The sequence below is a fragment of the Cetorhinus maximus genome, chromosome 2 (assembly GCF_964194155.1).
Source record: "Cetorhinus maximus chromosome 2, sCetMax3.hap1.1, whole genome shotgun sequence".
In the NCBI taxonomy this organism is placed as follows: domain Eukaryota; kingdom Metazoa; phylum Chordata; class Chondrichthyes; order Lamniformes; family Cetorhinidae; genus Cetorhinus; species Cetorhinus maximus.
Window position 1 is genome coordinate 207,467,623 of NC_135880.1, and position 25,643 is coordinate 207,493,265.

General features: G+C 39.4%; 1 protein-coding gene across 2 annotated transcripts in view; it reads right to left on the bottom strand.

Moving 5' to 3' along the window:
- Positions 1-25,643, bottom strand: part of ncapd3 (non-SMC condensin II complex, subunit D3) — a 75,682-nt gene that overhangs the window by 4,131 nt on the left and 45,908 nt on the right. For both annotated transcript variants that reach the window (XM_078531943.1, XM_078531932.1), the window contains exons 21-34: positions 25,062-25,176; positions 22,477-22,572; positions 21,484-21,722; positions 21,163-21,242; positions 18,618-18,755; positions 17,291-17,424; positions 16,023-16,219; positions 13,841-13,951; positions 7,822-7,998; positions 7,294-7,484; positions 6,606-6,763; positions 5,375-5,464; positions 1,807-1,881; positions 188-248 (exon numbers count right to left, since the gene is read on the bottom strand). In XM_078531943.1, coding sequence (XP_078388069.1) covers positions 188-248; positions 1,807-1,881; positions 5,375-5,464; positions 6,606-6,763; positions 7,294-7,484; positions 7,822-7,998; positions 13,841-13,951; positions 16,023-16,219; positions 17,291-17,424; positions 18,618-18,755; positions 21,163-21,242; positions 21,484-21,722; positions 22,477-22,572; positions 25,062-25,176 — 1,862 coding nt within the window. The remainder of the gene's footprint in view (positions 1-187; positions 249-1,806; positions 1,882-5,374; positions 5,465-6,605; positions 6,764-7,293; positions 7,485-7,821; positions 7,999-13,840; positions 13,952-16,022; positions 16,220-17,290; positions 17,425-18,617; positions 18,756-21,162; positions 21,243-21,483; positions 21,723-22,476; positions 22,573-25,061; positions 25,177-25,643) is intronic.

Here is a 25,643-nt window from a genome sequence, read left to right on the forward strand (position 1 = left end):
CACTATTTCCATCAGAAATATTTCAAAACGTGACTGAGACCTTTAATTCTTCATCTTTAGGAAAACACTTGGTGAAACCTCAGGTCATTTAGAGCCAAATTTCTTATGCCACTTTCAACAGTACAAGGGGATTTGAACATCTGATGCCAAGGTCCCAAATGCTACTTCCTAGTATTTAGTCACTCACGGTTTATCTGGAGACAATAGGCACAGCATGCTTTTCTGCTCTTCCTGTGAATGTTCTTTATCTATTCGTGAGAAATAAATAATTAGCCCACAGACAGAATCATAAAGATCACAAAAATAACAGTTCAAGTCTTTCATCATGCTGCAGTAGTTACATGTACACCCAAGAGATTTAAACTTATAAACTTCATCTGAAGCTAGATGCATGACTCATTTTTAGTTTTACCCAGAGCTTCAGCATTCTTTTCAATCTACTGAGGGATAATTTTTCTGGTAGTATAGATGAAAAAAATTATCCTTTCATCAAGTACTATGGAAAAATGCAGTTCCTTCAATAGTTTCTCCCCACTCTTGATCCAAGGCATATTTTATACTAGTTAAGCAAAAACCTCGTCACTGTAGTTTTACTTCCAAAACAGGACTATGCTGATAACTGGTTAATAACTCAAATGTTTTGGTTTTTAAAAACTGATTTATTTCAGTTACCATTTCAAAAGCCACAGAACCCAGTTTTCTAGACAATTTATCGATTTGCTTTTACATTAAACGCAAATCTGAAGAAAAAATGGCAAACCCAACAAAATTCCAAGCTAAAATCACTCCTTCCAACCTGCATTTCATTATCATGATCAATTTGCAACACATCAACAGCACAATGGGTCACGTTCCAGATATCAAGAGCTGGATTTTGCGGTCAGCAGCAAAGTGACGACACTCGCTGCTGAGCTCAAAGAAAGTTGTCCACCAAGATCCATTAACTCTGTGGCGTGGATTTCCCAATGTTAAGTTCATTCTGTTGCCAGCTATAGAGAATCCCTAGTGTCCAGCAACAGTGATCTCATCCAGCAGACTAAGTAACTAATGACATAGAATTCTCAGACATAAAAGTCAGGAAGTAACAAGCACTTATTATCCTTTATTACTTAATCCCACGTGTAAATCCCATCATTATTTCACTTTCTGTAAAATGATTAAGGTAGAAACAAATACATTTTTTAAAAAAATGACAAATTGTTTTACCATAATGGAGAATTTGACATTCCACCCAAAGAGGTGGTACTGCTGCAATTATGAACTTGCTACACCACTAAAAACCGCAACTTCACGTAAATTCAAGCGATATCCAAGATTTTCGTAGCAAAGACTTGAAAAGCACACGTGGAGGAGTACAAAATCCCTGACAGCAACTTTTGAATTCTGCATTGTGCAGATGACAGAAGTTGCTAGTATAGTTGCAATGACAGTGAATGCCAATCGTTTTGCCTTCACTACAACTGTAATGTCCAGGCCACCGTTTTTACAGTTAGCATGAAAGCCTTTACAGAATCTCTAAACTTAATATAGTTGAATATTCTAAATGAAACAGACTAACTTGAGATACTTTTCTATTAGCTAAATATTCATAATTATACTTGCATGATTCAAGGTTTCATTGAACTAACATTTTTGTTCCCTGGCTTTCACACCCTTTTATACAAATAACACATTAGTAATGAATATAGTTGAAAATATTAAGTCTAAAACTGAAAGAACAGAATGATGCAATTAATGCCAGTGTGTTTTTGTAAGTAATATTATATTATGTTACTTTAAAATGCAATAAGCACACTGTAAACTCACTCTTTTCAGATGTTGGTGTTTGTGTTATACTGATGTAACTGACTCCTGCACCGAAGGTCACATTATCAATTGTTCCTGAAAAAAAAATGGACAAATTAAAGTTACTCAAGGATTATAGTCATCATTGGTATGCAGTTGTGATACTCTAATTTATGGCATCAGTTCATTTTTTGGGAAGGATAGCACATTTTTGAATGATGCTGACACTTTTGTCACAAATTATAGGCTGTTTATCAATTGTTGCTACACTATTAGGAATTAGAATGAGGTTGCTCTTCCATTCCGAACTCCCAGCTGTTACCCACCCAGTGCCCCAAATGTTTGCATCTTTCAGCCAATTTCTTCCCCATCGCTCCTGAAGATGATAAACTCTTACTGGGGTAGGTTCAATATGTATTGACAACCCACTTGTATCCCAGCACAGTCTGCTATGTCTTGCTGTCCATGAAGACCATCAGGCCACGGATGTTCTGGAGTGTAGTTACGGAGAAACAACTAAAACTCTCATTTCAATCATGGGTGCACATCACTAACTTCATTCATCATTTGTAAATATCAGAATTCTACTCTCGTGCTTTGATTTCCAAATAACATAACATAGGGTTCCTGCATCTTTAGTAAAATAAAATTGCGACGTTTCCAGGATCAAATTAAAATATTTCATGACTATTTTTCTTTCAAATACATCATGAACTCTACTATTTGTAGCTGTACACAAGCATTGGAACCTTGCATTGTGTATCAATTATCCAATAACTTTACTTTCTCAATTTCTACCTTGTAAAAATGTGTTCATTAGTGCTTATGGGGTCACCAGCCTATTGTTAAATGAAGAAAAATTAATCAAAAAAAGACAAACAATACAGTTCTGCCTCAGGAACACATCAAATTCAGTCCTGCTTTATTTTGAACATAACCTCTGCAGATATTGAAAAGCAGACTGTTTGTATGTGTTTTACATGCTCAGTGCTACTTCAGTTCTTCCAATCTGCTCCTTGGAAAATTATGGTCTCACACTCTCAGCTTTAATGGCTTTGCCAACAGGCAAAGCCACATAGCCCAGGAACCCATTCAGTTTTAAGTATACATCCAATTAATTTTTGGAAATTGTAATAATAATGGTGTCAGCAGTGGCTTGGTGGTAATACCCACACCTCAGAATTAGATGGTAATGAGTTGAAGGCGCACTACGGAGACTTGATGCTGACACACCAATGCAGTACTGAATATATACTGTACTATCAAAGGTGCCATGTTTTGGAGGGAGCATTAAACTGAGGCCAGTCTGTAGGTGTATGTTGAAGAAATTTTCAGGTGGGTCTCATCCGAAAGATTGGGGCAAGTGGGTGTGGACTCTAGACATGCAGCATCATTTTAGAAATACTCTCCTCCACCATGTGCTTATTCCTTTTTCTCACCTAGTTTAGGGTGTTCTGGCTCTGAAGAAATCCATCATGACAACAAAAAAAATCTATAACTTCTTTTATTCATTCATGGGATGAGAGCGTTGCTGGTTAGGCCAGCATTTATTGCCCTCAAGAAGGTGGTGGTGAGCTGCCTTCTTGAACTGCTGCAGTCCATGTGGTGTAGCTACACCTACAATGCTGTAAAGGAGAATGTTCCAAGATTTTGACAGAGTGAGAGTGAAGGAAGGGTGATATATTTCCAAGTCAGGATGGGAGTGGCATGGAGGGGAACTTCCAGGTGGTGATGTTCCCATGTGTCTGCTGCCCTTGTCCTTCTAGTACTCAAAGCAGCCAACCAGCAATGGTAATGGGTGGGATCAGGCAGAAGGAGAATAAAAGCTGCACTGGGTTCAAAGCAAAGCAAACAGTTATGGAGGAGGGGGAAGGGGATGAGTAAAAACTATGGAAAAGGTTGGAATTCTACCCAAAAAAGTTAGAAAAGTCTCCTCCCTGGCTTTATAAAATTCCATGATTTTTCAATGACTTTGGGCCTTTTCTGGAAATTTCCATGACTTTTCCAGGCTTGGAAATGTGCTTTACAAATTCCAAGACTTTTCCAGGTTTTCCATGACCTGCAGGGACCCTGATCTTAGAACCAAAAGTTAATAATCTCACTCCTCTACCAAGTTCATCTGCACAAAATGGAGATTTTTACTTTTATTATTTTGGGAAATAACACATCAATGCTTTCACCTTGGTTTTATTACAGTAACTGTCCTCAAAAGCCTAGAAATTAACAGACTATTAAGATCAATGGAACAATTTTCTGCTACTTCGCTTCCAAAGGACCACCATTGTTGAAGTGGAAAGCGGCGACTGCATGATATTAGAAGTACCTTGCAAATCCTTAAACTAGCGTTTTTAAGTATAGTTTTCTACATCATCTCACTGTGGTGACAAGCAGATGAGCTAATGGAGGATATAGAAAGGATAAATGTCACACTTTTTAAAACTTGTCTTTTTGCAGTAGACAGTGCTGTAAAGTACTCAGCATAATGAAAAATTGTTTCAACAACTTTCTGTAAAAAAAAATCAAAAGTTTGACACCAATGTTGTAAATAGTATCTACACAGGGAATGGCATCTCCATTGGAGAGCAGGACAACAGAACTGACACACTTGATGGTTGCATACACATTTCACAAACACTCACTAAAAATGCACAATCTTAATCTCACTGAAATGCTGAAGTACTGTGAGGCCCATCCAAGAGGATGATTCAATAAAGTCCATGGCACTATTGATAGAAGCAGGGGAGTTCTCTCATGCTCTACCCATCATTAAAACACATTATTTGGTCAACTATCGCATTGCATCAATACCAACTCTTCAAGAAGTTTTTACTGGCTGTGAAGCACTTTCAGATGTCCTGAGGGTGCAAAAGGTAATGTACCTTTTCTGGCCTAGTATATAGTTACAGCATTTTCTGGATAGCATTGGCAGAATGTGGATTAAAACCCAACAAACACTAATTACTTTTCAGTTTTCACTTGAGAGGGAAACTTCTAAAATACACAAGTATCTCGGTGGATCTCCATGGCCAATTGCCTCTCACTGCTACTTTTTTTTAATGTTTGGTGGGTAACCACTAAGTTATGCATCCTCTTCCATTGCCATCAATGCTGCCCTATTACTCAGCCAATAAGCTTAAATGAGAATTTGCTAAATTCAACTTATTTGCCAGGAGTGGGAGACTTTAACTCAAACCTAATTTTTCTATTGCTGCATTCAAATAGTTCCTCCTTGTGTGGTATTTTTAAAGCATTTGAAGCCAGATATATTTTATTGAAACTAAAAGGCAAACAGCTCTTATCCTGCACACACAATGAACTTATGATCTGATCAGAGTTTCATTAGAAATTCACTGAATTTATTTTGAGAGCTATAATTTATAGTTATAGTTCAAAATAAATCATAATTCAATACTAAATTGTTGTGAGACTGAAATTGGTATTTTTTTTTTTAGTACAAGCATACATCAGGTTGGGACATTGGAAAATGGCAGGATAGTATCACCTTCAGGACATTGTCAGCACACTACCACCCACAGTGTCATTATTTTATCCATTATTATGTTAATATAGGACTGTAAAGATCACTCACGGTCAGGAGTACTGATAGCTCGTTCAACTACAGAAGCATTAGCAGATGAAGCTTCTGATCTTGTACGCTCTCCCAAGCCCTGGAATGAATCTTTACAAAAAGAGTACTAGTTAAACAAATGTGAGAAGAGGTTGGCTATTGTTCAGAAAATATACTGTTCATTTTAATGCCACAACCAAAGCATTTAAACAGTGTATTTTTCCAGTTTACTCAAAAGGAAGAGTGCTCACATAACAATGCTGAGCATTGCAGAAGCAAGTGTTCATTCAAGTAAAATACCCCTCATTTGGGTCATAGATACTTAAAATAAAAAGGCCAAGTTTCATGAAAATGTAATTTATGGTCTAAAATTCATGAAATTATAGTTTAGTGAATGACAGCAACAATTTAAATCCTGGTCTCAAGCAAGAAGAGCAACTAACATTTAGTGCATCGTGACTGCACCACTATTAGAAAATTGTGTAGAACAATAGCAATTTTCAGAAGAAGCCATTTAAGCTCAACATTTCTGTCACAACTACTTGCGAGAGCAATCCAAAACTATTCCCACTGCCCTGCTCTCTCTCCATAAAATTTATCTTCCTGAACTTCAAAATGTTTATTCAATCTATTCCTGGAAGAAGTAGTACTCTCTGCTTAATTATTGCCCAGAGCAAAACATTCTGTACCTCACCAACTTTCAGCATAAGGAAGTTACTATTTGCACTCCACCTTCTTGTAGATCAATTTCAAATTGATGACCCCTTATCGTCAACACTTTCCCAACCCCTCAAGCTAAAGTGTGAGATAATGAAGTCAATTGTGCTCTCTCTACTGCAATATAAAAGAATTTTACACAATGAACATTGGACCTGGGGTCTTTCTAGTTGATTAGGCACAGTATCACTTGGAGGTGCATTAATTAACTATCCATCAGGGCAACCTCTAATCACTTACTTCTATTGCCTCATTAAATATCCTAGAGCACTGAAGATCCAGAAACATTATTTTAAGAGATGGAGTTGAATTCTTTTCAAAACACTGCTTGATTTATACATTAATAAAGTAATAATATATTCAATAATGCACTGATGGTTCAGGTTTTAAATATTCCCTATTTTACAATAAAAAGCATACTTCATAATTGTTGTGTACTACTTATATTTTTGAAAAGGCATTGCTAATAAGCCAGAGATCAATCAGAAACTGAACTAAATTAACACAGACCCCTTCACCAAAAAGAGTATCCTACCTTCAGCACTTCCATGCCCAGTAGCCAGTCTTTGTATTGCATTATTCTTTCCATTGAAAGACAATGGCATCCGCCCAGTGCTGCTGTTGCGCCTTTTGCCTAATTCTACTGCCTTCTTTGCAGAATTCAGAATGGCCATTGAACTCAGTGACATCGATCTGTAATTTACAGATGTAAATTGCTTTGGTGTTATTTTTTTTTCTAATCCATTGAGGATCTTGGGCACATTACACTGGAGCTGAATGCAACTGGTGACTAAATGCTAACGAGCTCTTTCAAATAGTCAACTGTGCCACGAGCATATTACGACAATGGCTGTTCTTTTATGAGACTTATTTATTGCTCTGTGCACAAAACAAACATTATGACCCAGCATCATTTTGTTGGTTTTGATGGGTGATTGACAGCAGTTCAAGTTTAAATGTTGGGATATTAAAACATTCAATTGGAACAAGCATCAATCCATTGTTCAAGCCAATAAAACTATCAAACTCCAGATTCATGTTATCCATTCACAACCAAAAATATAACAATGTTACATTTTAATTTTTCTTGGGGTTAAAGTAGCCAGTTTTGATTTGTTATGGTGAGCAAGTGTTAGTGGCATTTTTGAGGTAGCGGTCCAATAGTGAGATAGAAAATTGTGATGGCAGTGCAAGCTACAAAGAGGATTATTTAGCTTTCATACCTATGTTTGGTGAATTTGGACGTTTTCAGTTTCAGAATTCCCGTTTTTGGAGTAATAAAACCACATGAAGCCAAAGTGGGGGTCTTCTGCAATTCTGTTGCAGTTTGGGCTGTTTTTGTACCAGCAGGAGACTGTGCTTTGCTTCCAACTTGTGCACCAGACACGACTGCAGGTGAAACTCTGGGTGATAACTTTAAATAAAGAGACAATAAAAATGTGAAATTGTGCTCTGATATTTGAGATAAATGTAAATATCTAACCTTCTCACAAGGAAAAGCTTTATAATGTCCTAGCTGACACATTACTGACCATCCATACGCTGGAAAGAAGTTTGCATACAAAAGTTTCCCTTAATTAGCATTCAAGAGTTTTACCTTAAAACAGAAAAAAATGATTCCCTTACAGAAGCTCATTGAAACACAAGTAAACCTGTGTCGAAATATAACAACAATCTGCATTTGTATAGTGCAAAACATCAAGGCATTTTATGGGAGTGTGATCAAACAAAAAGTAACAGCTGAGACATACTGCAGATGTGCCTGTCGGGTTTGCCACTTCCAATGCTGTTGACAGATTCTGTCCTTCCACTTCCTCACTAATGAGCTCCTCTTCATATTTTTTCAGATCATACTCCAACTCAGCTGCCAGCTGTTTATCAGCAGCAAAGAAGTCCTTGACCTCATTTCGATAATCCTGCATCACTTCCTAGGGAAATACAAAAATAAATGCAGCATAAGATATAGAACTCTTCCTTTATCAATATCACAGCAAGAAAAAGTGTGCAGGGTGCTGGTGCAGAACTGTGCAATCACTGTGTAGGCCTGCAGTAGCCCATATGTGGCATTTGTTTAGCAGGCTTATTTTCAGAGGGAGGCACCATGAAAATGTTAAGCATATTAAGCAAATTAATTAACGAAGTAGAGATGGCTGGGCAGGTGATGTGCTGTAGCTGTATGATGTGGGAGCTGGCAGATCCCATTGCAAGCCGCAGTGACCATATCTGCAGCAAGTGTTGGTTGCTGGAGGAATTCCGGCTCAGAATTGATGAGCTGGAGTCTGAGCTGCGGACGCTGCAGCACATCCAGGAGGGGGAGAGTTACCTGGACGCTTTGTTTCAGGAGGCGGTCACACCTGGTATATTAAGTACCTCAAATTTGGTCAGTGGTCAGGGTCAGCTGGGTGACTGCAAGTGAGGCAGGTAGAGGGATCCTGTGTTCAAGAACAGAGGAGCCTCAGCTCTTGACCTTGTCCAGAGGTACTTGCTCGCTGTGTGGATGAGGAACAGGGCTGTAGGGAGGATGAGCCAGCTGACCACGGCACCGTGGCACAGGAGGCCATTCAAGAGGGGGGAGCAAAAAGGCAAGTGGTAGTTGTAGGGGATTCCATAATTAGGGGAATTGATAGCATCCTTTGTAAGCAGGATTGAGAGTCCCGCATGGTATGTTGCCTGCCCAGTGCCAGGGTGAGGGACATCTCTGACCGGCTTGAAAGGATTTTGGAGAGGGAGGGGGAGGATCCAGTTGTTGTGGTCCACGTCGGGACAAATAACATAGGTAAGACTAGGAAAGAGGACCTGTTTGGGGATTATCAGGAACTAGGAACTAAATTAAAGAACAGGTCCTCAAGGGTTATAATCTCCGGATTAGTACCCGAGCCACGTGCAAATTGGCATAGGGACGTGAGAATAAGGGAAGTAAACACGTGGCTAAAGGAGTGGTGCGGGAAAGAGGGGTTTCATTTCATGGGGCACTGGCATCAGTATTGGAACAGGAGGGATCTGTATCGTTGGGACGGTCTCTACCTGAACCGATCTGGGACCAATGTTCTAGCAAAAAGGGTAAATAGGGTGGTCAACAGGACTTTAAACTAGAAAGTTGGGGGGGGGGGGGGGGGGGGTAAAACTCCAAGAGGTATGACTAATGGGAAACAAAGCAGCAGGTTAGCGTGTGGGGAGGTGGATCCAACTTCAAGGAAAATTATGAAAAAACTGAAAAGAAAGGAGAGCCCAGGAGAGGCTATTAAAATCTCCAGAACACAAAATAGGACAGTGTTTGGAAAGGGCTAGGAATCTAACTTCAAGCACATCAGATAAAGGGACGACAATGAGAAGGGGGACGGGAAATACAGGACTGAAGGTGTTGTATCTGAATGCACGCAGTATACGAAATAAGGTAAATGAGCTTGTGGCGCAGATTGAAATTGGCAGGTATGATGTGGTGGGCATCTCGGAGACATGGCTGCAGGAGGATCAGGACTGGGAGTTAAATATCCAAGGATATACATTCTATCGAAAAGATAGGCAGGTTGGCAGAAGGGGTGGGGTTGCTTTGTTAGTAAGAAATCAAATCGATAGCAACAAACGACGTAGGGTCAGATGATGTAGAATCTGTGTGGGTAGAGTTGAGGAACCACAAAGGTAGAAAAACCATAATGGGAATTATGTACAGGCCTCCGAACAGTAGTCAGGGTGTGGGGCACAAGATACACCAGGAGATAGAAAAGGCGTGTAAGAAAGGCAAGATTACAGTGATCATGGGGGATTTCAATATGCAGGTAGACTGGGAAAATCAGGTTGGTAGTGGAACCCAAGAAAAGGAATTTGTGGAATGTCTACGAGATGGCTTCTTGGAGCAGCTTGTGGTGGAGCCCACTAGGGAACAGGCAATTCTAGATTTAGTGATGTGTAAAGAGGCAGATTTGATAAGGGAGCTTAAGGTGAAGGAAGCCTTAGGAGGAAGTGACCATAATATGATAGAATTTACCCTGCAATTTGAGAGGAAAAAGCTGGAATCAGCTGTAACGGTATTACAGTTGAATAAAGGTAACTACAGAGGTTTGAGGGAGGAGCTGTCCAGAATTGACTGGGAGATGGGCCTAGCAGGAAAGATAGTGGAACAGCAATGGCAGGAGTTTCTGGGAGTCATTTAGGAGAGACAGCAAAAATTCTACCATAGGAAGAAGAAGCATACTAAAGGGAGGACGAGGCAACCATGGCTGACAAGGGAAGTCAGGGACAGCATAAAGCTAAAGAGAAAGCATACAATGCGGATAAGAGCAGTGGGAAGCCAGGGGATTGGGAAGCCTACAAAGACCAACAGAGGACAGCTAAAAAAGAAATAAGGAGGGAGAAGATTAAATATGAGGGTAAACTAGCCAGTAATATAAAAGAAGATTGCAAGAGTTTTTTTTAGATATATAAAGGGTAAGAGAGAGGCAAAAGTGGACATTGGGCCGCTGGAAAATGACGCTGGAGAAGTAATAATGGGGAACAAAGAAATGGCGGAAGAACTGAATAGGTACTTTGCGTCAGTCTTAACAGTGGAAGACACAAGTGACATCCCCAAAGTTCAAGAGAGTCGGGGGGCAGAGGTGAGTATGGTGGCCATTACCAAGGAGAAGGTGCTAGGAAAACTGAAAGGTCTGAAGGTGGATAAATCACCTGGACCAGATGGATTACACCTCAGAGTTCTGAAGGAGATAGCTGAAGAGATAGTGGAGGCGTTAGTGGTGATCTTTTATGAATCACTGGAGTCAGGGAGGGTCCCAGAGGACTGGAAAATCGCTAATGTAACCCCCCTGTTTAAGAAGGGACTGAGGCAAAAGACGGGAAATTACAGGCCGATTAGCCTGACCTTGGTCGTTGGTAAGATTTTAGAGTCCATTATTAAGGATGAGATTTCAGAATACTTAGAAGTGCATGGTAAAATAGGGCAAAGTCAGCTGGTTTCATCAAGGGGAGGTCATGCCTGACAAATCTGTTAGAATTCTTTAAGGAGGTAATGAGCAGGTTAGACAAAGGAGAGCCAATGGATGTTATCTACTTGGACTTCCAGAAGGCCTTTGACAAGGTGCCGCACAGGAGGCTGCTCAGTAAGATAAGAGCCCATGGTGTTAGAGGCAAGGTACTAGCATGGATAGAAGATTGGCTGTCTGGCAGGAGGCAAAGAGTGGGGATAAGGTGGTCCTTCTCAGGATGGCGGCCAGTGACTAGTGGAGTTCCACAAGGGTCAGTGTTGGGACCACAACTTTTCACTTTATACATTAATGATCTAGATGAAGGAACTGAGGGCATTCTGGCTAAGTTTGCAGATGATGCAAAAATAGGTGGAGGGACAGGTAGTATTGAGGAGGCGGGGAGGCTGCAGAAGGATTCAGACAGGTTAGGAGAATGGGCAAAGAAGTGGCAGATGGAATACAACGTGGGGAAGTGTGAGGTCATGCACTTTGGTAGGAAGAATAGAGGCATAGACTATTTTCTAAATGGGGAGAGAATTCAGAAATCTGGAGTGCAAAGGGACTTGGGAGTCCTAGTCCAGGATTCTCTTAAGGTTAACTTGCAGGTTGAGTTGGTAGTTAGGAAGGCAAATGCAATGTTAGCATTTATTTCGAGAGGACTAGAATATAAAAGCAGGGATGTGCTGCTGAGGCTTTATAAGGCTCTGGTCAGACCACATTTAGAATATTGTGAGCAATTTTGGGCCCCATATCTCAGGAAGGATGTGCTGGCCCTGGAGAGGGTCCAGAGAAGGTTCGCAAGAACGATCCCAGGAATGAAAGGCTTAACATATGAGGAACGTTTGAGGACTCTGGGTATATAATTGATGGAGTTTAGAAGGATGAGGGGGGATCTGATTGAAACTTACAGAATACTGAAAGGCCTGGATAGAGTGGACGTGGGGAAGATGTTTCCATTCGTAGGACAGACTAGGACCCGAAGGCACAGCCTCAGAGTAAAAGGGAAGACCTTTTAGAACAGAGATGAGGAGAAACTTCTTTAGCCAGAGAGCGGTGAATCTATGGAATTCATTGCCACAGAAGGCTGTGGAGGCCAAGGCATTGAGTGTAGTTAAGACCGAGATAGATAAGTTCTTGATTGGTAAAGGGATCAAAGGTTATGGGGAGAAGGCGGGAGAATGGGTTTGAGAAACTTATCAGCCATGATTGAATGGCAGAGCAGACTCGATGGGCCGAATGGCCTAATTTCTGCTCCTATGTCTTATGTCTTCCCTCAGAGGGAGTTTTAACAAACTCCAAACACCATTTCATCACTGCTGCTAACAGCACTGGCACAGTCCGAGGGAACAGGTCGTCTTCTCACCCACTAAGCTTAGACACATCCAGGAATCAGCAAAAAAAAAACCTTTTGGCTTGCTTCCCAGTTTTATAAAACACGATATTAGGGTTGAAGTGGGGGCTTCAAATTACAGAAAGCAGGTTTGCTTAAGGGGCTGGAGGGAAGCTCTCCTGTTTCACCTATATAAAAAAGACTTACCTGCTGCCTTCCTCAGTTGCTGGGTTTCCCAAGCCTTGGGAAAGCTGGCTTGCAGTTGTTAAATATAAAAACCTTTAGTAAAATTTGGATAGTCTTATTAAAATATTATCCAGTGTCAGCTGTGGCTCAGTTGATAGCACTCTCCCCTCTGAGTCAAAGTTCCGGGTTCAAGTCCCACTCTGGAGCTTGTACACCAAAATCAAGGCTGATACTCCGGCACAGTACTGAGGGACTGCTGCACTATCAGAGGCACCGTCTTTCAAATGAAGCAATAAACTGAGGCCCCATCTGCTTGTTTGGGTGGACGTAAAAGATCCCAAGGCACTATCTCAAAGGAAAGCAGGGGAGTTCTCTGAAGTGTCCTGGCCAATATTTATCCTTCAATAAATACCACAAAAGAACAGATTATCTGCTCAACATCACATTGCTTTTTGTGGGATTTTGCTATGCACCAAATTGGCTGCCATGTTTCCTACATTATAACAGTGATCACACTTTGTTTGTACTTCATTGGCTGTAAAGTGCTTCGAGACTGAACAGATGAGTGAGGCTAAAGTATATCCAATTACATTTTTTTAATCTTCTCTTGATACTAGCACTACATTCCTACATGCTTTCATTGCTATTGCCTGACAGTATTTGTCCAGAGCTTTTCTTCCTTTCCATCACCCTGTAAATCAGATTTCTCCACTGGGTTGAGAGAGGCGTTATGTAAATACAAGTTTTTTTCCCTTTCAAATTAATTTAAACTACCTTTCGAGAGGTTAGTCAATTGCACTCCAACCCACCTGCACCAAATTGTTATATTTTAACCTTCTCCACCCATTGTGAGGTCTTAAAATTACTCCCTTAATGTTAGTATTAAATACCTTGGGGTCAAGTAGAAATAGCTAAAGGTAGTGTAAAACATTGACACATGACCCCAAAAATATACCACAACCCAACTCTAAACAGTAACACAAGCTACAACAGTGTGAATTGTTCTACTTTGCTCATCTTCTATTAAAGGTCTTTCTCTTGAGTGCTAATTCATGTCCCCTCATACTCCATTTCTATTAGAAATGGAAGGGCTTTTTGTTCCACTTCTAAAAAGGAACATCGAATGGATAAAATAACTCAAAAGTTAAAGATCATCCAGGTCACAGTTACATTCCACTCATTGAGTAAATTAATTAATGTCTAGAGTTGTGCATTAAAAAAACTACAGGATTGTTGAGATAGGCAGGGCACAAAAGAATACTGTGCTAACAGCAATATCCAGCAGAGGTCTCTTACGCGCAAGTAATGCATGAGATCCTTCAGTGCTGGGATGTGCTTCTGTTCCAGTTGGTTCTTTAAGGATGTTACAATTGGGATGATGTTCTCTACAAAATTCTTCTTTTGTACCTGTGAACAAAAATGCAGTGGCTTTGAGTTTTCGATAAGCAAAGCTTCATTTTCTCACAGGCCATATCTACTAACTCCTCATTTTGCCGAACAGATAAGTTAAGCTAATATATATCAAATTGCATTTTTAAAAGAATCTTCTCTTTTGATGCTAGCACTACATTCCTACATGCTTTCATTGCTATTGCTTTACAGCATTTGTCCAGAGCTTTTCTTCCTATCCATCACCCTGCGAATCAGATTTCTCCACTGAGTTTATATTTTTGAGCTTGTTTCAGTTCCCCAAGATCTTATGCCAGTGATGTCAATTTATTTTCAATTTGATGTTGAAAATCAGTGTTCTCCAGTAACTCAGCAAGTTTATCCAGTAAGTAGCTCAACTATCAGGAAGATTGCAGACTTGATCCACGGTCTGTGCTGATTCTGAGGCACAACAATAAGCGTCCAAAATTTTTTGAGGAAACAACCACAATTCTGGTATTGATCATGATCCAGTGATGAATGCTGGAAGTCAACATATGTGCATTTCAAATGGGAACAAGATGTCCCTATGATAAATCACCTGCCAAAAATCACCGCCAAGGCTTACACATGAATACAGGACATGCCAAACCAGCTGATGAGCCCAATAAACTAATGTCCTCCTAACTATTTAGGCAATAAAAATGGATTTGGATTTGATGGAATAGGGGAGGGGCACTGAGGAGTAGAAATCTTATCATTGCAATGCACTGTAGCGGACTTTGTCAGTCATGGTTGAGGATCGGTTGCAAATACTAAGACACATTAAATATTCCAATTCCTTGTAACACGGGTTTTGCTAGTCAAACGACCCCTCCGAAAATAAATTTTGACCAGCTTCAAGTCTAATTTGTTCAAACTATGCTTCTTTTTCTCCTTTAAACTTCTCACCAGAGCCTCCAACATTTTCAAAATTACATAGAGAGAAAAAAAAATCGCAGCATAAGAAATTACTTTTAAAAGCGTTATTTTTAAAAAAATATTTAGTAGGGGAAAAAATTTAAAATCAGTGCTTCCAATACGTGACACCAAGTGACCAGAATTCAAGTCAAACTAAACATCAAGCTTCATGCAGCAGTCCCAAAACTGAGAAAGAGCTTTTTCTACAGGGTTCATTAATGATCATTCAAGACCTAGATAATTCAAACAACAGAAATCTAGAGTTTACATTCTGAAATCAGGACACTGCAATCACAGTTTATAGTTTTTAAGGTCAGAAATTAAGAGATACTTTCCATACTACTGTAGGTCACCAGATTAGAAGATGCAAGAGCTGTCCTGCATAATTTGGCTATTTCACTTTCCATAAACTTGAGCTCATTCAAAACTCTGCTACCAATATCCCAACATGCATCTAGTCCCATTTTGTCTACCACCCCACGCTCAGCAAGCAAACATTTGCTCCTGGTTTGGCAACAAAGATTCACATTCTTGTTTTCAAACCAAATCGCCCCTTTCTATCTCTGTAGCCTTCTCCAGCCTTGCAACAACTTGATTGATCTCTGGCTCATTAGCAATGCCTTTTCAAAAATATAAGTAGTACTCTACAGTTATGAAGTATGCTTATCGTAAAATAATAGGGAATATTTAAAACCTGAAACTTCAGTACATTATTGAATATATTATTGCTTTATTAATGTATAAATTAGGCTGTTTTTTTTAAAAAAGTATTCAACTCTATCTCTTAAAATAGTGTTTCTGTATTTTCTATGCTCTAGGATATTTAATGAGGCAATAGAACTAAGCGGACATTTTCTTTCATGTACATTCAGTTATTTCAGATGAATAATAAACCTGATACAATGTAAAGGTATTAACTGATTAAATTACTCATTCACAGTATCTTAAAGGTGCTATAGTGTATCACTACACAGGCAAGTCACACAGCTAGTGTATAAAGAAGTGCTTTGTAAAATATGGAACAGATACATGGGAATCTTTGAAATTGTGACAATGTTATAATATACTCAAAAGCTCATCTTAATTAACAAGGTTGTGCACACCAAGTCTATCGCCATTTACCTAACGTTTGTGGTTACAGATCAGTTACCTGAGATATGAGTTTTTTCTGTGCTGCCTGCATAACTGCATTAGCCAGGGCCATTTCATCATCCACCTGGGCTTCGTCACCAGTTTTTGTTACCATAGAGGAGAGCTTGATCTCCTTGCAACTCATCACCACAAAAGTATCCGACAGTAATTCATTCGCCTCCATATCCAAAGGAAGCACGCCATCAACGAAACAGGCTGGCAAAAAAGCAAGTCACAAGTACGTATTATATTGAGTTATCCAAAAAAATATAACCAGCCGGAAATTGGTACCCATCTAAAAAAATTTTTTGATATAAAGAGGCCCTACATTTTGGGCAAACTGTCATTGGTAGTGAATTTAGTTTTAAATCCATATTATTGTTCATTTAAATATGTATTTATTAATATTCCTTTCTGAATCATATTTCCATTAAATCAAAATTTGCATGCACATGTCACAGATTTATGATAAAGATCCTAAGAATTAGGATCAGGAGAAGGCCATTTGGCTCATTGAACCTGCTCCACCCTTCATGGCTGATTTAACTGTGCCCTCAATCCCACTTTCCTGCCTGCCCCCACAACCCTCAACTCCCTTGTAGATCAAAAATCTATCCAACTCAGCCTCGAATATTCAATGACCCAACCTCCACTGCTCTGTGGAAAAGAATCCCAAAGACTAACGATGTTCAAAGAAATTCCTCCTCACTTCCATCTTAATTGGGAGACCCCTTACTTTTAAAGACCTACCCCGTGGTTCCAGGTTCCCCACCAGGGGAAATACCCTCTCAGCATCTAACCTGTAAAGTTATTTAAGTACATCTGGTACGGTGTAGGGTGCCACAGAAGCTAAAACAAAATCAGCCAGGACTGCACTCCAATTGCGACCCAGCGAATCCTATGCATGTAGACAATGGTTGAGGACAGGAATGAGCACAGCAATGATATCCCCCTTTCCCCGAATAGCCCATTAAAATTCATGAACAGGTTACATTTACAGTGATGGGGGGGGGGGGGGTTTGTGAACAGAGCAGAGGATTGATGGAAACTGTATGGCATGGACGGAACCATATCCCCTTATTTTGTTTTGAAAAAAAAAGTTAGGAAAAGACCTAATAAATGGTCACCTGAACCCCAAATTGAGATCATATTATTTGAGGTTGTGGCATTTGAGCCTTTGGATTGTGACATACATTTAATGATTCTGATTTATTATTCTCCACTTAACTTGATTTTAACTTAAACTTACAACCGCACTAAATCTTCCGGAGGCAAAGAAACCCATACCTAGAATATTTTGAGCAATCTTATTAGTAATGCTGAAGCGTTGCTCATCTGTGAAATGTTCCAACAGAAACTTGTAAATGGTCATTCGCTTCTCTCTGTTTCTATTCCCTTTCAAGGAAAACAGTTTCTTCTCCCTGTCAGGACAGAACAGTTGGTCATGAATTGTACTAGTCTCTGACAATACTAAGCATACTAAGACAAACTTGAGATATTATATGTTGAATAGCCAAACAGGGACAATTTTATCAACTGCTCAAGGTCATTGCATGAAGTGCTATAACTCTTTTAAGGGTGTGAAATTGCGACCCAGAGGATTTCTTTGGAGAATGATTGCTCTTTATGAATACAACTGTTATATGTAAAACATTTAAACAAGTGAATGCCACAATTCATACCCCTTTGAAAAAGATTGAGCAACAACAATTTATTTTTTTGCATCATTTTATGTTAAACAGTGAATTTTGAAGCCACCATGGGATGACACCTATTGATTTGAAGGGGCTACTGAGCCCTTGAGTACACAAGTAGCTAAACATCACTACATATCATTAACCAATGATTTTCACCTTCAATTGGATAATTTAGTTTCCATCATTGTGCTTCATAACAGCCAAATGCAAACAAGGTTGTTGGGAGCGCATAACAATGGTAAGGCAATTTGAAAAATTGTTTAATGAAATTGGCATCGATCATGAAACCCCTGCTCAGAACGCTGAATGAAATAAATTCAATGCAGCAGAAACAGTGGTAACACACTAAGAAATCGAATTTGTCTTGTTAACAGATAACTTGTACAACTTACCCAAGCCTTTACAATAAAATAAATTCAGAATTCTGCAAACTTCTCTCTCATACTGAACAACCTGAAGCTCAAGATATTTGGAATTTATAATTTTAAGAAAACCTGATTCATCTTGGACAAAATTGCAACTTTCAAAATGCACAACATTACTGACATCAAAGGGAAGGTGTAAAACAGTGACAGCAAGTTACCTGAAGCAAATGAACTCACTAGCACCTTTCTGCATTTGAACATATTCAAATTTAGTTTTAATAAAGTACATTAATTATTTTGTGTAATAGGCCATCTTTTTAAAAACTAAACATTGCAGAAAACACCCTCTTTGCATTTAACTTTACTCTTACATGAAAGTCAAGGGTCATCAATGTATACAGTTCTCAGTCTATTGAGATATCAGTAATTAACAGGGTTATCTTTTAGGTAGATATTAGGAAGCATTTCATGTTTAATTGTAAAACGTTCGAGTAGTTGTCAAAGTGAGTCATTATAATTTACTGTTATTCAACATCTAGAAGTAACACATACCGTTCAGTTTGAGGAAATTTGTTATATTTTTCATGTTTTTCATAACCATTGAAGTGCAAAATGCATTCAATAAAATGTTGAGAGAACATAACTGGGTTTCTTTTCAAGAGCAGGTGGACTAAACAGAACTGTGCAAATCTGAAATAAAACAGAAATCAGTTTTACATATATTCAATCTGCAGAATGGAATGCAAGTATGAGTTCACAAAGAGCCATACAAACATAAATAATGGGTAGGAATTTCCGTTCCCACGGTAGGCAGGACTGGAAATTTCTGCCCAAAGTCAACAGACCTTTGGTTGGTCTGTAAAATTTTCCGTCCTGCCCGTGACGATTCTTGCCGTGGGTGGGACCAGAAAACTCTGGCCAGTGATTTAATGGCAGAATGGATTCTGCTTTAAACTTTAAGGCATGGGGGGGTTAATTAACCTTTTGTTCTTACTTTGCCAAAGCAAAGGCAAATTCAGGTTAGAACTTCAAAACATAACAAGATGGTAGGACCAGAAGACATTTTTTTTTAAAAAGGGGAATTTAGAGCAGATATCAAGAGGGGGAATAAAATGATTTATATAGAAGATGCTAATTGTTTGGAATGTTCTACCTAGGAAAGTGGAAAAAAGTATTATTCAAAAATCCATTTATTACCATGGTGGCTTGGGTGTTTAAAGGATTAATTTTAAAAGGCCACAGGGACTGCAGTTCAAAACGGCAGCTCATCACCACTTTCTCAAGGGCAATTCAGAATGGGCAATAAATGCTGGCCTTGTCAGTGATGCTCACATCCCACGAATGAATTAAAAAAAGGCCAAATGACTTTTTCTCACCCTCAATCTTTTTTTTTTATAAAAAGGAGGACTTGACAGGATAGATGCTGAGACACAGCTTCCCAAACTGAACAGTTTAGAACAAGGGCTGTCTCAGGATAAGGGATCAGCTTTTTAGGACTGATACGAGGAGAAATTTCTTTACTCAGAATTTCTTCACTGCGAATCTATGGAATGCTCTACCTCAGAAGGTTGTGGATGCTTAGTAGTTTAGTATATTCAAAATTGAGACCATTTGATTCCTTGAGTGTCAAAAATCTAAGGATATGGGCCAGGGCACGAAAGTTAAGTAGATGTAGAAGATCAATCATGATCTCAGAATGGTAGAACAGACTGGAGGAGCTGTATGGTCTATTCTGGCTCATATTTCTTATTTTGGCTATCCTTTAAATTATCTGCTCTGCAACTGCACATGATACCGGTTTCATGGTTATATATTTTTTTAAAAAGCCATCGTCTATAGAGACACTTCAGTTATTGGTGTGTTGCTGTTGTGAATGCAAGCCAGTGTTACACCACAACAGCGCACTTCATGACTGGTACAGGGAAACACTGCGAGGGAGAACAGACTGCTTCCCATCTAGAAACTGCATATAAATTTAAAAATAAAATAAACAAGAAAACCCTGGGAGTCTTAAATAAAAGCAGAAAATATGGCAGTATACACATCAGCCATAAACAGGAGTTAGAGCAGTTAATTTATTTTAAACCTGTCTGAGGCTGAATCAGGCTGTTTGCAACCTTGGTGTCATGTTGGACACCAAGATGATCTTCTGACCACATATTCATGTAATTAAGACAGCCTCATCATCCAACTCCACCCTGCATCAACTTGTCTGACAATGAACTCTTCATCCATGTCTTTTGTTACCTCTTGATCTGGCTATTCCACACACTCCTAACTGGCCTCCCATGTTCTACCGTCTGTAAACTTCAGATCATCCAAATCTCCTGACTCACCCCAAGTCCTGTTCACTCAATCCCTGTGGTCATTGACTTACATAGGTTCCTGGTTAAGCAATGCCTCCATTTTAAAATTCTTATCCTTGTTTTCGAATCCCTCCATTGCCTCACCCCTTTCTCTCTCTAATGTCTTTCAGCCCTACAAACTTACAAGAAATCTACACCCCTAATACTAGTCTCTTGAACAACCTCAACTTTAATCTATTGGCTACTTGCCTTCAGTTACATCCGCTGACCCATTCACTAACCCACGGTCATACATTAAAAGATCGGACCTTTAAATACTGCTGTTAAAAAAGGGCGCGTGTCCTCTCCTTCCCCTGAATCCACTCACTTGAGTTAGATTGGGGACACTGCACTGCCCATTTCTCCGACAGCCAGAATTGGGAGATCCTGAAACAAATGGGCAGTAGTGCGAGTCTGGAAAATCTTTGTGGACACCACCAGGTGCAGCATTGCTGGTGAGTGGAAGATGTGGGCCCTAGTGTTTAAATCCCATCTCTGATCAAGGTTTTAGTTATGTTTCCTTATGTGGTTTGGTGTCAAATTTATTTGATATCACTACTTGGAATGTTTTAGTACATTAAAGGCACTATAAAAATGCAAATTGCTGTTTGAATAATAGTCTTACAATCATTCAACCACATGCAGCATGCAAACCTTATGAAATTCTATCCATTGTTGATTTAACATGCATTCATCGTCACAGAAAGTTTTTGATAACTTGAGTGAACAAAAGGTTAAAAGAAGCCAATTACCTCTGAATACTTTCATCTGAATCCACCAGAACACTCACAAATCTAAAAAAAAGGGAGCCCTTCCATTTTATAAACTCTTCCTGCAAAGAGAAAAAAATAAACTCCATGGCACTTCTCTCTTGTTTACATTCTAAATGAGTGAAAACAGTTAGATAAAAACCACTTCAGATTTATCATAATAGGGTCACTACTTAAGAGAATACAGGTTACAAAGCAAAGTTTAAATCAAGATTAGGAAGTGGAAACAGCAAACTATTCACAAATGTAACTCTCAGCCAGTTATCTGATCTTGCATAATAGAAGGACAGACTCTCCACTTACCTGGAGTAAATTGGTCAGCATGACCAGAGTCTGCTTGCGAATAAAGGGGTCATCATCCTTTAAGCAAACAGCAATGTTAGGAATGTACCGATCTACCATAGAAGTGTATCGCATACAGAGGTCACACATGATGATGATAACATTATTGCGAACTGCTACATTTTCGCACACCTCTAACTCGCGTGCAAGGGCCGCGATGCATTTCTTTGCTAGGTCTTCATGTTGTAGGCACAATTTTCCTGTGCAAAGTAAAATAAGGTGATATATCATCACTATAAACAATGTAGTGTTGAGTCTGTAATATAGTTGCTAAGATCTGTAATAAGCAAGGTTAAGATGTTTTTTTAGTCCCATTGCAACAGGGAGCATTAACAGGCATCAAATTCAAACCTACTCATTGATGTATACACACACGTTCAGTTCAATGTTGGCAATCAAGTGAGAGACCTGACTAGTTCCTGGTGAGATCCACAAACTCGCATCAGACTTGGGATTGAACCAGGGTCCATCAGGTCGATCCAGTCTAGTTCCAATCCATAACAGAAAATATTTTAAACTAAGTTACAGAAAATCTTAACCTCTGTTTAAATTCATGCTATCTCAAAAATTCTAATATGCGCAAAAGGATACGCATCTCCTAATTTTTGGAAGAACTATCATGATTTTGTACTTTTGGCTGAATTTCCTGCTGTTTGCAGAAAAATTGCTGCTGCAGGCAACCGAGATTTTGGATCACTTATCTCTAACGAACACAATCCCTATTTATCATCACAATGATTTACATGGGCTCCTCGAAGTTTCTGCAAGTTCTTAGCCGGCTGCCAATAAAGGCACAATAATTTGACTTCAGCACCTCAAGAGGGAAGGAAAAAAAAGCAGAATTCCCAATCGTGATCAGGACCCAGCTGTTCCTGCTGGAAATGCACACGGGTGGAATAGGTTAATGGAATAGAAGAAACTATTTCTTGCAAACCTATGACAAAAGGATCTTACCCAGAGTAAAAAATGCATGTGCTCGAATAACAGAAGGCATTGCAGCAGATCCTGAAAACTGAGAGAGAGGCTGTGAAGCTGGGATATCATCACCATCTGAAACATTAGCAAGAGAAAATACAATTCAGAACCTTTATTCGCTTGGGGAATACAAGTTAGTAAAGACTAAGGCCCAAATTTTCCAGTCTACAAATCGGAGATTGAACATACGATGGAAAACGCACACGAGGATCCTGCGGAAGTCCTGACATACAGACCTATGTGGGAATTTCCCTGCTGCCTAGGTCCCTGCGTGAACGCCTCTGACTCTCAGCCACGGTCAGAGGATTGGGCTCAATCTCCATGACTTACCTCGATAGTTACTCAGAGAATGTTTGTTTAGAACTGGTCTAACACCTACTTAACTTGAGTATTGCTAAAAAAAAAAAGAACAATCCAGAGTGTGCTAAGAATTACACTAACAACCAATATAAGATTATCAGTCAGGTTCACAATATGGCTCACTTATACCTTCTAGAAGCTATATATATTCATATTCAAAGCCCTGTCCTCTGCAAACAGAAAAATATGTCCAGGCATTGTGCCTTTTTCAACTAAACTAAAGCATGGGGGAACAATGGTTCCCTGGTGCATTCCACATGATAATGCCTTAACCAGAGTCGACTTGGCTTTTTTTGAACTTAAACAAAAGTTTGGGGGATAACTGTTCCTGGTGCATTTGCTATGGCAATGCCTCAACCAGAGTCCACTTTGTTAACCAGTTAGCACCCTTTTCTCAAGCAGTATAAATTGTTATTCCCTTTGAAATTTGGAATTCACGCACCTGTCTGAGTGTAAGGCGAGAAGCTTCGACAGCATGTCTCTTTCTTTCAGCAGCAGTCAAGTTCTGTACTACCAAGCGACTACCCTGGGTAGCTTCACAACCTACTCCCTAATCACAACTCTCCACCCCCCCATTGAAACCACTCAGCTCACCACTTGACCCAACTACCCACTACCCAACTAACCCTCTCACCATCAGATCCCCCAACTACCCACCTACTGACTCATTCATCTACTCATCCACACTCAAAGGCTGGACTTTTGAACTTATCAGAATACGGCAGCTAACGCTGTAAAGACAGGATGTGTCCTCTCATTCCCCTGACTCTGCTTCACTTGCTAGAGTTAGAATGCTGTGCATTTCTGACAGCTGGGATCGCAAGATCCCAGAAGGAACGTGCAGTAGTGTCGGGTTAGGAAAATCTTCGTGGGCAGTGGCACCGTGCACAGAATTGCTGCTGACCAGAAGATTCAGGCCTAAATCATCAAATAATTTAACAAATCAAATGGTTAGATTTTTTTTCAGGAAAAACTTAAGGGGAGTTCATTTCCAACTCCAGGAATATGTTTAGGTACCAAAGTTTCCCCTCAATTAAATCTTTAATATAGAAAGCCAATTAATTTTGAGATGACATAGTACTCATTTCCTGTCTGGCATATTACAAATACCTGTGTCACACTTTGAAAAAATAAAGGAGGAAATCTTTTTAAAAGGTACAAAGTTCCCCAATTATAAGTACCTCAAGTGGTAGAGAAATCAGAGACCTAGAGAGTTTACAACTGCAATCCTGATCATAACTAATTTTAAAATTAAGGTTAGTTTACAAAATCTGGACCACAATATCTAACACCTAATTGACCTGAGCAATCATACTTAAAAAAACCCACCAAAGTGAAGAATAATTTAAATTCTGGCCTCTGTTTACTCAAGGGCAATTCATCTTTGCGGCCTTAAATTGGGAAACATCAGTTATATATTGTATAATGCACCTATCTTTATATCACATCTTATTATCCAAATTGCTGGTGCGGGACATCTTCAAAAGATTTTGAATGACATTGTCGGCTGACTTTCTCTCAGTTAGAATTCTGAAGCAGAGATTGATAGGGTGGGCCAGAGATGCAAAGGTAGCCCGCCAAAGGAAAAGGGTCCATGTTTCAAGGAATCTTTGTTTCATTGTTGAATCAATGCTAGGAGAAGACCTATCTTGTTTTTAAAATCCCAAATATCATAGCAAGGTTTGTAATTATGAATGTAGCTTCTACAGAATACTGTTCACTTAACTAACTATTCAATAAATTGATTTAAAAGCCTGTGGGCTAAGTCACTGTCTGATGATGCTATTGACCTTATGTCTTCTTGAAATTGAAGAAATCATATGGGGGCATGTGGTATATTTTGTCAGTTGAAATATATTGAGGGTCATTTTGGTTTGCCTGTCTCTTTGCTACACTTAATAGACATTGTAAGCTCGAGGCTCATCTGTGAAGCTGCAAGTGATGGAAATCTCAGTGTAAAACCCCCAAATTGTGTAAAATGACCTAGGCATTCAACACGTTGCAAAAACTAGACACGATAAACTATATTTTCTGCAGATAAAAGTAATGTTCTGACATTCATCGACCTGCCAGACCTAAATATTTCCGACACTTTTCATCTTCATAACAAAGCAAATCGATTTCCATCAGCTTGTTTCATTAATCAACTTAACAATATTATTCTGCATAATAGGATTCCTAGAAAAAAACATCAGCATTCTCACCAGGGTCTAAGCTGGTAGGGGTAGCAAGAAATGACTGAACCAGCATGAAGATGCGCTTCTCAACTTTTCCAGGGCACAGCTGTGCTACTTCACCAAGTGTAAAAAGATGCTTCACCTGCGGAAATAGAAGATGTTGGAACTTAGCAAATCTCATGATGCAAAGAAAATGGCAACACGCATCTCCCACAGGATCCCTGGTGTTGGAAGAATGAGGGTCACTTGGGAGGATAATCAAGTACACCAAATAACGTGCTTTTGGAAAACTCCTTTGTTCTTAAATTGGTTAGGGGGAATGGAATGAAAATCTATAAATATACTTGATCCTATATACTTTCAGGTACACAATGCTCTTATATTCATCACCTCAAACTGCTCCCCACACAACTATTACAGCGACAGGCCAGCAAGGTATTTTACAGTTTAAAATCCTCTTTGAAGGAATGCAAGAATATGCAATTAGAAGCATAGAATCTTATAATGTAGGAGGCGGCCAGTTAGTCCATCATGCCTCTGCTGACTTTAAAAGTGGCCCAATTTAGGCCTACAGCTCAGCTTTTACCCCACTTGCCTTGAAAATTAGTC